Source organism: Leiobunum rupestre, chromosome 8, assembly GCF_980474605.1.
Source record: "Leiobunum rupestre chromosome 8, qqLeiRupe1.1.hap1, whole genome shotgun sequence".
Lineage (NCBI taxonomy): Eukaryota > Metazoa > Arthropoda > Arachnida > Opiliones > Sclerosomatidae > Leiobunum > Leiobunum rupestre.
In genome coordinates, this window is record NC_143391.1 from 25,911,720 (window position 1) to 25,925,054 (window position 13,335).

The 13,335-nt window shown below is 41.4% G+C and overlaps 1 protein-coding gene across 1 annotated transcript; it reads right to left on the minus strand.

The window, feature by feature from the left end:
* Positions 1-675: 675 nt before the first annotated feature.
* LOC149932910 (uncharacterized) lies at positions 676-6,087 on the minus strand. The gene has a single exon (XM_090157197.1). It carries the CDS (start codon positions 6,085-6,087, stop codon positions 676-678), a length of 5,412 nt encoding a protein of 1,803 aa, XP_090013323.1.
* Positions 6,088-13,335: the final 7,248 nt, after the last annotated feature.

Below are 13,335 nucleotides of genomic sequence, written 5' to 3' on the forward strand. Positions count from 1 at the left end.
GACTGCTCATTTGACCGACTGTTATACTATAGCCTGTCCTATACTATCTTTTTAGTGTTAGGTTGACTTATAGAACGGGTAATGTATTCTAAGTATTGGCGCCTGACGGCGCCGCACATTCACTTCGCTCGAGCGCTGGGGGGGGCCGGACCGGTGCCCCCCCCCCAACCCCGTTCTTATAACCAAGCTGGGCCTTCTAAAACGTGACCTAGAGGACTGAAATATTTTGGCGCGCGTAATTAGTTAAAATAGTAGAAAAAACTAAAATTATGTTTAAAATAGATACTTTTAATGTTAGTAAGAGATTAAAATGTGGATAAATACAGAATTGAATTAGGGTTACGGAGAGAGAAAAATATATTTCTTTTTGACGGTTGCTAGTACGTTTTTTTTTATTATTTTTTGCGCGTGCACACCTTTTTTTAAAACCACTGTCAGCGCGTGCTCATTATCTTCAATCTTTTTCATGTGACGCAGACAAAACATTATGTATTTTCTAATTCTTTTTTTTTAGGTTACGTTTGCAGTATTAAAATTACGTTAAATAAGCTAAATTTACAATACGGACAGAGTCAAATTTAGTAACAACTTAAAACAACTTTAAGTCTATTTTTGATTTTTGGGGAATATATTTTTACATTCCCCCGCGATGAACTTGTAGAAGTTCTTAACATTTCAGTTTTGTTCGATTGGGCATAACAAATTGATTGCTCTCTTGACGACTGCTCCACCCGCTATACGCAGATTGCAAGATCGTACGTGTCCATCTCGTCCTGGAAATGTCTCGCGAATTACGGCCAGCTTCCATAGATGTTTCGGTTGGTTAGCGTCTGATAGAATAACGACATCTCCTGGTTTAAATTCTGGATCATTTGTGTTTTTTATTCGGTGTGCTGTTCTTAGGTCCAAAAGGTACTCTTTTCGCCACCTTCTCCAGAATTGTGTTATGAGACTTTGACGATGTCTCCATCTCATTCTGATATCGTTTCGAGTCGGTTCGTGTGGAAGGTTTTGGAAATTTTGATCCGGCAAGCATGTTAGACGTCCGCCAATTAGGAAATGTCCTGGAGTTAGGGGACTTGGGTCTTGGGCGTCGTCGTTGACGTACGTCATTGGTCGGGAATTAATCACCGCCTCAGCCTCTTTGAGTATGGTCATTATCTCTTCAAAGGTTAGTAGCGCTTTTCGAAAAACCTTTTTGAGTATGGTTTTTGTAGAGCGAACCATACGTTCATAAACCCCCCCCCCCCACCAGGGAGCTCGTTCCACGATAAATTCCCATTTTATGCCTTTTGTTCCGAAGAACTTCAGGACTTCATCTGATTGAAGATTTTTCCACAAAATTTCCAATTCCTTATTGGCTCTGATAAAGGTTTTTCCGTTATCGGATATAACGACTTTACAAATCCCTCTCGTCGCTATAAAACGTTTAAAGGCTAATAAAAAACGCTCTGTCGTTAAGTCTGTAACAAGTTCGAGGTGTAATGCTCTTGTTACAGCGCATGAAAATAACGCGATGTAGCATTTCCTATTTTCCTTTTCTTCGGGTGTGTTGCGCTTCTTTCGTTCTTTGGTGTCATTGACGTAGAGAATTGGGCCAGCGAAGTCAACTCCTGTCACCTGAAAGGGCGGGGCTTCATTGACTCTTTCTTTAGGAAGTGGCGCTTCCATAATTGTTGACGGTCTTGCTTTGAATTTTTTACAAACCACGCATTTGTTTAAGACGGATTTTATTTGTTGTCTCCCTTTTATCACCCAGAATTTATCTCTTAACTCAGTGAGCGTTTCAGCCGTTCCTTGGTGTGGTAAATTCAAATGAGCTTTAATTATCAGGAGTTCGGTAAATTTCGTATTTGGTGGTATTAGGATCGGATGCTTCTGGTCGTAGCTCGCTCCTGATTCTTGTAATCGCCCTCCAATTCGCATTATCCCCTTGCCATCGAGGAATACGTTAAATTGTTTTATGTTGGAATCCTTAGGGATATCTTTATTTTGCTTGAGGAATTGTAGTTCACGCGCGTATTTTTCTTTCTGCGTTTGAATTACCCAATAATTTTCAGCGTCGTTAAGTTCTTCTACGGTCAAACGGCCAGAGATGTTCTTATCGGGCTCTTTGATGTATTTTGTGAATCGCGCAAAAATCGCCGTTGTTCTACTTACTCGGTTTAAATCGCTGAAATTGTGTAATTCTAGAAGAGGTTTGATTGATTTCTTGATAGAGACGGTCGATACGTTGGCTTCGATCTTCTCGTCATCTTCGTTTACGTCGGATTCGTACTCTTCTCTGGAATTGATTGGCCATTCATTTATCGGTCGTTGAAGCCATTCCGGTCCGAACCACCATGATCTACCTTTGACAAGTTGATCAGCCGATAATCCTCTGCTGGGGTGATCAGCCGGATTACTTTCCCCTTTGCAGTGATTCCAATTTTCAGGGTTGGTAAGTAGTAGGATTTCTCTAACGCGGTTCACAACAAATGGTTTTCTTTTCTTTTCCATTGTGATCCAATTTATGGTTATTAAAGAATCTGTCCAGTAGTAGACCTTCGAATCTTCAACTTCAAAAAGTTTTTTCATACGAGAAGTTAATCTGGATCCTATTAGAGCAGCCATAAGCTCCAGCCTTGGTAAAGTTAGATTTATCTTGCTAGTCGGCGCGACACGTGTTTTGGACGTTATCATACTTGTTCTTATTTCGCCCTTTTCCGTTCTCATTCTTAAATAGATTACCGCTGCATATGCGCTTTGGCTTGCGTCGCAAAAGCAATGTAACTGATATTCTATGACCCTTTCGTTGTTACATGTCGCCTCGTAAAATCTTGGAACTGTTATTTTCTGAATTTTTGGTATTTCAGAACACCATTTACTCCACTTTTCGCTCAGTTCTATGGGTAGAGGGTCGTCCCAATCCTTTTTTGCTTTCCACAACTCTTGTAGGAGAATCTTTGCTCGGACTGTGAACGGAGAAAGGAATCCCACAGGGTCAAAGATTCTTCCGATCGTTTGTAAAATCCCTCTTTTCGTTGTTTTGGAAGTTTCGATGAAGTTTATCAAGTCTTGTACCTCAAATCTGAAAATGTCTTCCTGATGGTTCCAAGAAATACCTAATACCTTCAAGGTAGAAGGAGCGATAATGGATTTGCCTTCGGTCGCTTCGCCTCCATTCCAATTTTCGTTATCCCATCGTTGTCTTAATTCGGGGGAATTTGTTTGCCATTTACGTAATGGCATACCTCCTTCTTTAAGAATAATTTTTGCTTCATTTGCATGTTGGTATGCTGATTCCTTGTCTTTTCCTCCCGAAAGAAAGTCGTCTACGTATAACGAGTCGTCCAATTTCTTGCAAGTTTCAGGATATGTTTCTCTATACTTTTTCGTGTGAAATCTTACCGTTGCGGCGAGTAAAAAAGAACTACACGGCAGTCCAAATAATACTCTAGCCATTTGGTAACATTTGATCGTGAGGTCACCTTTAAGGTTTTTTTCGTCATTTTCGTCTACCCAGAGAAAGCGTACGTAATTTCGGTCTTCTTCAGCTAATGAAAGTTGCAAGAATGCTTGCTGTATGTCGGATGTAAAAGCAACCTTGAAATTTCTAAATTTGATCAGTATGTCCAGTAAGTCTGGATTCAAGTTGGGACCAGACTGAAGACAGTCGTTTAAGGAATTTGCTCCTTTAGTGTGCGATGAACCATCAAATACGATTCGTACTTTTGTCGTAGATCTATTTTCTCGAATCACAGGCTGATGTGGCAAGTAAAATTGTCCGTCTTTGTTCTCTTCGATAGAAGGGACCTCCTTGATTATACCGTCTCGATCATAGTCTTGGAAGATTTCTTTGTACGTTGCGAAGAGATGTGGCTCTCGTTTGAATCTTTTGAACATGGAGCGTAATCTTCCATTGGCGTTATTGTAGTTACTTGGAAGGTTTCGTATTTCGTTCTTCCATGGTAGCTTAACTTCGTATCGGTTGTTATTGAATTTGATTTCGCTTTCGAAAAAGTTGACAATCGACTCTTCAGAATTTGATAGCGATATTCCGTCTGCGTCTTTTATGCCCAGATTTTCCAATTCCCAAAAACTTCTTAACTGTTTTGAGATATCATTCACATCGTCTCTAGGCGTTTCGTTTGTTTCTTGGATGGCCACGTGTTTCACCGTTGTGAATTTCATTCCCAAATGCATGCATGAAATTGCCGATCCTGATGTGAATCCGGAAAGTACCCATCCTAGTAATGTTTCCATAAGCATCAGATCCTCGTTTATTCTCTTGGTTTTTCCAGTAGCGATCCGCCAATAAAATTCCATGCCGATGAGGATTACCACTTCGTTGTTGTCGTTGGTGGTCTCCTTCGTAATCTCGTCAGCGAGATGCAGCCCGTTGAGATTTAAATTGTCTTTAAAGTTGCGCCCAGGACTTCTCAAATTTGCGGAGCTTACGGTTTCGGTTTCCAAGGCTTCGATCGCGATTTGATTGCCGTTAATGGGATTTTTCAGGGAGAGTTTAACTCTGTCGAACGTTATTACTTCTGGTGAGTTTTTCCCAAATACGTATACTTGGTGAGTCTCCTCTCCAATCTTTTCTAGATCTACGGATCTAGCTACGTCTTGACGTATAAAGGTGACTTCGCTTCCACTGTCAAGGAAACAACGAACTGGTGTTTCTAGACCGTCTTTTCCTAATAGAGTTGCTCGGGCTGTTTGTAGCAGTACTTCTTTATGTTCGTTGTCTCCTGAAGTCGATACAGGAGTAACGTTCTTAACTGAAGTTTCCTTGGATTTTGCAAATTTAGCGTAGTCTTCGTGCATGACTTCGTGATGCCATCTGCCGCATTTCGCGCATTTCACGTCGTTTGGACAATTTCTCGATCGGTGCGTACCAACTAGACATTTAAAACATTTGTTTTTCTTACGTAAAATGTCTTTTCTCGCTTCTAATTCCTTTATTTCGGGACAGTCGATATGTTTATGGTTTTTATCACAGAATACGCAAGAATCTGATACTGCTACTGTTAAGGTTGATGATGAACTGTTGTATCGTTTCGACGGTTGTCTGTTACTCGAGTTGCTAGCGTGGTTCGGATGACTCTTCGAGTCTCGTGAATCCCGTTTATCTTTTTCTTTCCGTTTTGAATATATAAGGGCTCGTTCGCGGCTCTCTATATCCTTTCTGAGGAATCGCGAGAGTTTTGATACCTCCCAATCTTCTTCGTCGTCTTTCAAACGGCTGAATGCTAAGGTTAAATCATCCGGCAGCATGCGCAAGATAATTGGAATTAAAATGGCATCGTATCTGTCCGGTCCCCATCCTAAGTTATCGAGGCATCTGGTTTCTACTTCGCATTTATCGTAAAATTTTCGCAAAGCTACGACGTCGCTAGACGATTCCACGGGCGTCAAGGCCAAATCTAAAAGATTATTCATGTGGGCGTCGATAATGTCGTCCTTTCTTCCGAAACGTTTCTTGAGCAAACTCACGGCCGATTCGTAGTTTTCCGCGGTATTGCTAAATCCTGCGACCACAGGCGCGGCGTTTCCTCCCAATAAAGATTTCAGATAGGCAAACTTGATTGGTGCGTCTAAGTTCGTATTTTCTATGGATGTTTCGAATTGTCCCCAAAAATCTTCCCATTTCGATTTATCACCGTTAAAATGTCCGATAGTGATTTTTGGTAAATGCATAGCCGCGGCGTTATTTCCGCTTACGTTTTCTCCGGTTGGAAAATTAAGATTTCGGTTCGGTGGTAATCTATCCAGTGGCCTTAATCTAGCATTAGCTCTTTCTTTACATTCGAAAATCTTATCGAACGTTATTTCGTTATCTTCTATTTCCGCATTCATTTCGTCTTGGTTCGTTATGAATAAGTGTACGTTACGGTTATACTCTTTCAACGTCTCTGTTTTCTTGTCAAGTTTTCGTAACTCGAGAGTGAGCGTCGGTATGTTTATACCTAACGGATCATTCAACATTCCGTCTATTATGTTTACGGCCCTTGTTATCACTCCTTTATAACTTGACTGCTTTCGTATTACGGAGTCTTTCGTTTCCGCTGGTAAGGCTGCTTCGCCCCCTTCTTCGTTTGGCATTTTCGTTTCGTTACGTAATTCCACTAACATTTAAACTTGATGTTCGTAATTGAGACCGTCGATTGATCTGTTGAATTTCGTTGCGTTATCAATCTAAGGTCCCGGGTTTCGGCACCATGAAATATTTTTGCGCGCGTATTTAGTTAAAATAGTAGAAAAAACTAAAATTATGTTTAAAATAGATACTTTTAATGTTAGTAAGAGATTAAAATGCGGATAAATACAGAATTGAATTAGGGTTACGGAGAGAGAAAAATATATTTCTTTTTGACGGTTGCTAGTACGTTTTTTTTTATTATTTTTTGGGCGTGCACACCTTTTTTTAAAACCACTGTCAGCGCGTGCTCATTATCTTCAATCTTTTTCATGTGACGCAGACAAAACATTATGTATTTTCTAATTCTTTTTTTAGGTTACGTTTGCAGTATTAAAATTACGTTAAATAAGCTAAATTTACAATACGGACAGAGTCAAATTTAGTAACAACTTAAAACAACTTTAAGTCTATTTTTGATTTTTGGGGAATATATTTTTACAAGGACAGGGGAGAGTTTCGTTTGGCCGACCAGAAAATACACGTTACGCCGACTGTCCATTTGGCCGACTGAGAAGTCGGCCAAATGGACAGTGCATTTGACCGACTGGTCGTTTGGTCGACTACTCGTTTGGCCGACTGCTTATTTGGCTGACTGCTCATATGGCCGACTACTCATTTGGCTGACTGCCAATCGATAGGTGGCGCCAAGAAACGCCAAGCAAATCCTGTTAATCTCCGCTTCTCATACATGCACCGAGAGGGGGGAATGAAATTTCCCGGTCGAAAATAAGGGCACCTTTATGCGGTAATCTTCCTTCTACCCTGGGAGGATAAGGGAGCCGTAAACTAATAAGATCCAAATTATTGTAAAATAATTTGTGTAACAGACAAAGGTTATTGATGTTATTCGTAAATTGAACTTAATAAACAGGCTTAATATCCTTCGGTTGAACTTTCAGCTGTTGTGCAGATAATTTTAACGAGCATATGGCACACCAAACCGGACAAAATTCTTACTTCACACTATAGTTTACTTTTCTACTATCTCATACTTTTGTCTCACAAGCTAGCATACTTTACGCAAACGAGCATACTTTGTACGCGCGAACTATCATACTTGACACCCGAAAACATTTATACTTCATACGCGCGAATTATCATACATGACACTCGCAAACGTTTATACTTCACTAGCCGAGAAGCCCACCCTACAGGCGGGCCCTCAGCTAGTGGTGTGTTTCGACGCACTCCCCCCCCCCCCAGTAAGCCCCCCAACCTCTCTACACCTCTTTCCCACGCGATAATTTCCATGGTACCCTTTTCCCCATAGTCGAACCACCCCAGTAAGGCACTCCTCCCCCTTTTCGGAATGCCAGAATTACCGGGGTACCCTTTTTCCCTCGCAAAAATAACTTAACAACTCGCCTTTATCTTTCGTCCCAAGCCCCCCAGTAAGGTATCTCTCCCCCTTTTTCCCATGCGATAATTACCGTGGTACCCCTCAAAAATTACTCAAAAACTCGCCTTTCTCTCTCTTCCAAACCCCCCAGTAAGGCACCCCTCCCTTTTTCCCCATGCCAGAATTACCGGGGTACCCTTTTCCCCCGAAAAAATAACAAAAACCTCGCCTTTCTCTCTCGTCGTAAACCCCCCTGTACCCCTGTAAACCCCCTGTACCAATGGCAGACGCCTCGCTATCTCTACCTATAGGCTGGTCGAACCTTCACCAGTAACAAAGCGAAAGGCAGTCCCGGTTTCTCTCTGTCCCGTGCCGCCTGTGTCTTCGCCCGGTTCGCCGCCCCGCCTTTGGTACGCTTACTGACTAAGCAAAAACAAAAAAAAGGCTATAGTTGCGGCACTAACAAAGCGAAAGGCAGCAGCTTCTATCTCCGTCCCGCGCTGGCTTTCTCTTCGCCGCCCCGCCTTTGGCTTCATGACAGACTAAGCAAACATTCCTGAAAGCTCGAACGTACGACGACCGACGTACCAAGCGCTCCTCATAATATAGATAGAATATAATTCAACAAAACTACAATAAAATTAAGTCATGATTTTACATACATTTCCCATAATAGCACTAGTTATATCAAAGTGTAGAAAAACATCAAATAAATGAAAAGAGAGTCCGTTAATTAAAAATAGAAGTAAATAAAATAACAATTCAAAATTTGAATTACGTTATTTTGACATTTCTCATTGCGATACATTTTTGGAAAATATTATTGCTGTTTCCATGGTTGTTCGAAAAGATTTTTGTTGTGGCTCTGGGTAAAAGGTGTTCCTATTGCCGTGTATTGCAATTTAGTTTTACTGTCTGCAGAAGCTCAGGACATTGAATACGTGACACAATTAAATTATTCAAAAATGTATATAAATTTTTTAGAGTGTCCTTAAGCTTGTCTAGTTTGTGTTTTAATAAAAATTGATTGTATTCTGAATCTATTAATTCTACGTTCAGGTTTCTATTAATGGCATTAAATAAATAATAATTTTTTCTTGGTATATTTTCAAGTTAATCTAAATGGGTCTTACACGTACTACTGTAAACTACGGAACAATAAGTGATAGAACGCTTAATTAAAGATTTATATAAAGTAATGAGACATTTGGACAGTGGCGTCACCAGGATTTCGAAACTGGTGGCGCTTAAGCCATTAGCACTGGTCAGGGGCGTCCTATAGTGAGTGAAATGGGGGAGGGGGGGGAGCTCCCAAAAAGGTTTTTAAAGTTGAAATATTGAGGCCGACTATGAAAAATTAAATTTTTGATGCCCATTTTTAAGTTCGAAGAAACTTTTCGACAAGTGAATTGGAAAAAATTTGAATTTTAGGTGGCGCTTCTCAGAAATTTTAGGTGGCGCTTTGGAAATTTGACAGGTGGCTTAAGCACCGCCTAAAACACCCTAGCGACGCCACTGCATTTGGAGATAATAAAAGTTTACAATCGAATGACATACCTAAGTCTCTAACTATATTTTGCGTGTTTAGTAATTTGGCATTTATAATTTCCGTAAACTTGATTAATTTTAATAATGTGAGCGATGTCAAATATGTATATGTTAAAGAGTAGAGGGCCCATCGAAGATCCTTGGGGTATTCCGCACGACACGTGATAGGACACTTTAGTATATATATATATATATATATATATATATATATATATATATATATATATATATATATATATATATATATATATATATATATACAGTATATATATATAGATATATACATACAGTATCTATATCTATACTTTTTCACATAATAGGGCGATTCATTATTGCTTGTGCAGAACAAGCGAAAAGAAACCACCTTCAGATTGAAGAAGAAAAAAGAGTAGCCTAAAAGCGGTCTTATGTCGCTTTTGCCCTAAAATCCTGGAACAGACGAATAGTTTATGGTGTAGAGTAGAGTTGTTAATTTTCCGGATAAATTAAATGCGGAAACTTTCCCCAAATCGGAAAATAAAAAATTGAAACATTTATTTTTCATGGTTTTTAATCTTGACTAGTCTAGAGGTTTATTTTTACTTTTGATTTCGACAAAATGAGTCGAAATTTAAATTTGTGAACAATATTAGCATATGTAACATAATTACCCATAAGTATGCCACTGTACCTTTATTCTATTAAAAAATCTTCACTAACGGTTTGTTTCACCACGAACCAGTAAAAAGGTGGACTACGTTAGATTTTAATTTAGTTTGTGCGGATCTAGGAGCAACAAACACAAGGAGAATACAGCTAGCCTATAAACACGCTAACGAAGGGTTGTGTACGAATTTCATTGGATGAGCGTCACGAGCCTTTACGCTGAACGTTTTATGGGCGGGGGGGAAGACAATTTCCGAATTTTCCCGTTCCGACGGCAGCAGGCGCTAAAGCGTCTAGCCAATGAAAAATGTACACAAGAAAATCCACGACTTTTGACGGGTTGAGTTCTCCTTGTGTGGGGTGTTGTGTTTGTTGCTCCTAGTTGCGGATGAAGTTAAATAATGAGTAAACAGGCGAATAGTTCGTCTTAGGGTTGAAAGAGTGGACCTCTGATAACAAGCGAAAAGGAACCACCTTATATAAAGGTTTAAAGGTTTTTATTTTCCGTAAGAGAACTTACACTCTTTTGGAACAGAACAGCTCCGAAAATGGAGCTCAGCAGCGCGTTAAAAATATACTTAGATAATCAGTAATGGCAGCACTTTCAGAAACAGAGATTATCTGAACAAGTTAAACAAGAAAAGGAAAAATGAAGGATATAAAATCCATAAACAAACGGAATAAATGAAATGTAAAATACAAATTGTATACAAAAATACAGATAGATACAAAAAATACAAATATAAATGGCACCGAAAATAGGCGAGAGAATTGAGGGGAGCTGAATACTGATAGAGGGACTAAATAAGGCCAGTTGCTTCGCCGCCACTTCAGTTTGAGTTTTGGCCAAAGTGTAAGAATGGAGGCGACCATTTCAAAATTCCAAGGGGAGCCGGTAAGATCAAGTAGTATATCGTCACGATGGGCCAAACGCCAGTTGACCTGATTTATCCCGAGGGAACGCAGAGGGCAGACCTAAAACCACATTGAGCTTCGCTGAGAAGTCCGTGAGATTCTAGATACCCACCTAACCTATCCTTGAGAATCATAGCGTACAACTTATACAGAACCGATGCTACGGCGATGGGACGATAAGAGGCCAAATCAGTGATATCTTTACCTTTCCCTTTATAAACTCGAGTAGTAGACCAGGAAGTAGGGGTGGAATTACCTAATCGAATTTGATTAAAGACGTGTAGGAATGCCAGTTTGGCTTGAGGACCAAGCGCTAGCAGACGTTCGCCGCCCAGCTGATTTTCCCCACTTAAGTTTCCTAAGGGACGACTCCAATTCTGCCATAGTGAATGCAAGAAGCAGACTAGTATTAACAGGGTTGGGTGGAGCGGGAGGGGCTTCGGTAGGAGGAGGAGGGGCGACAACGGATGGATTCCGCGACGATTCAGCCGGGGCTGAGGGATACAATAATTTTTCTTCTAGATCTCTGATATGTTCCACAATTCTCCGACCTATCTCATGCTGACCGAACAAATGTGAACCATCTCTCACGCGAATCCCTTTGACCTTCCTTTCGGAGTTTCTTAATATGTTTCCAGAACTTCTTACCGCGATCCTTGCCAGCATCTTGAATGTTTTTCTCAATTTTTTTGTTAACAGCTTACAGCTTTCATTTTTCCGTTGATAAGGGATTTAACCAGCAGCTTGGATTGTTGGTATGTGACCCACTTGTCCTTAATAACGTCTGCAGCTTGGTGGGTGCGAAGGGCCTCGTGATGAGCCTTGTTGGCAGCCTTTCGATCAGAAATAGCCCGCGCTATATCTTTATCCCACCAATTTTTGAGGAGTGTGTCCATTAACTAAGGAATGGGACGATAGAGTTATGAAGGGTTTCGCAAAAGTAGTCGTATGTCATTTCTGCAGCGGTATCCTCAATAGCACTATCCATTTCCTTTCGAAAGGACTTTAAACTTTCAGGATCGTCTAATGTCCAGAAGAGTCGAGGAGAAGCAGCGGCGGTGGAGCCCGGGCCGAGCAGGCGGGAGGGCGCAGGGTTGGAAATTGGGGCGAGGTCGACGAACAGCGCGTTATGGTCGCTGCCAACACTTAAGGATCCTAATTCATCGATTTCCATGACTATCAGAGTATCATAGAGTAGTTCGCTAAAGATAACATAATCGATGGTGGTCTGAGAGTGATGGTCATGGCGGGTGTAAATGCCTTCGTAGCGAGGTGAGAGGTTGCCGTTCACAAAAGAGTGGGCCTCGACAAATTCCTTAAACATCCGGCCATTCTCGCTGATGTGGGCTTTGGCTTCGTACCGGCCACGCAGTAGACTATTTTAATTATAGTTTTATTCATCAGATAAAGAAAGCTATACACTTATTGAGCCCTGACCACGCGAATACAATCGAATAGAAATGAGCACTGTTATAAATTGTTTTTTTTTTGGGTAACGAAGGTACGCCGAACCGTACTAAGGCAACGCCGTTTAACAATGGTGGGGGCTTTGCACCCGGTCCATTTAATATCAAAAAATTGCCCAGAAGGTACATCATAGTGGGAATAAATAATTTTCAAGGTCTCCACAAGGTCCGTGCGAAGACGCCTATTTTGAAGAGTCAGGAGGTGAAGGCTCTTGAGGCGATCAGGGTACGGGACGTTACGCAGCCAAGCAACGAGTTTTGTGGCCTTACACTGCACACGTTCCAAGTTCTCAATTTCTTTCACCATATGGGGTGACCAAATACTAGAGCAATAGTCTAGGTGAGGCCTAACGTACGTACGGTATAAAAAATTTTAACGACCTTTCACTGAAGTGAGAGAATGAACGTCGTAGCATGTATAGTGCACGTATGCCGCGAGCCGAAGCCACCTTGCTATGCGCAGCCCCAAGCAACCGGCCCGAGGTCACGAACCACCGCATGAGCCTCAGTTGCCCAGCCCCTCAACTGGTACTGAAAGTTGGGGTTCTTAGCACCACAGTGGAGTACCATCGATTTAGTGGAGTTGAAGCTCATGCCATTGGAGGAAACCCAGGAATCCAAGGCAGTAATATCTCTCTCGAGAGCTTGGGTATCAGGAAGGGAAGCGATCCTGTGCCCAACCTTATTGTCATCCGCGAAAAGTTTCAAGAGAGACTCCATGGAAGCCCGGGGGAGGTCATTGATGAAAATGACGAATAGAGTGGGGCCAAGAACTGAGCCCTGAGGGACGCCACTAGTAATTTCAGACCAGGCGGAGTAGACTCCCCCAAGTACTATCCGTTGGAGCCGACCGCTCAGAAAGTTGGCAATCCAGTTGACTATCATATGTGGTACTCATAATAAGTAGTGAATGAGGGACAGTGTCAAAGGCTTTTCTGAGGTTGAGATAAACGAGGTTAACCGAGTCCCCACTGTCAAGCCATTGAGTAACATCTTCCAAAGTGGCCAGGAGGTTCGTGAAGCAAGACCGTTTTAATAAAAAGCCATGTTGGTCATTGGAGAAGAATGAGCGCTTAGTAAGGAAGGAAACCACCGTATCACGAACGTTAGTTCCGAGCTCCTTACAGAGGAGGCAGGTTAGGCTTATCCCGCAGAAGTCATCATACACATTGGAGTTGGGTGATTTGCGAATCACCGTAAAATTGGCTTGCTTCCAGATGACCGGCAGACGACCGGGG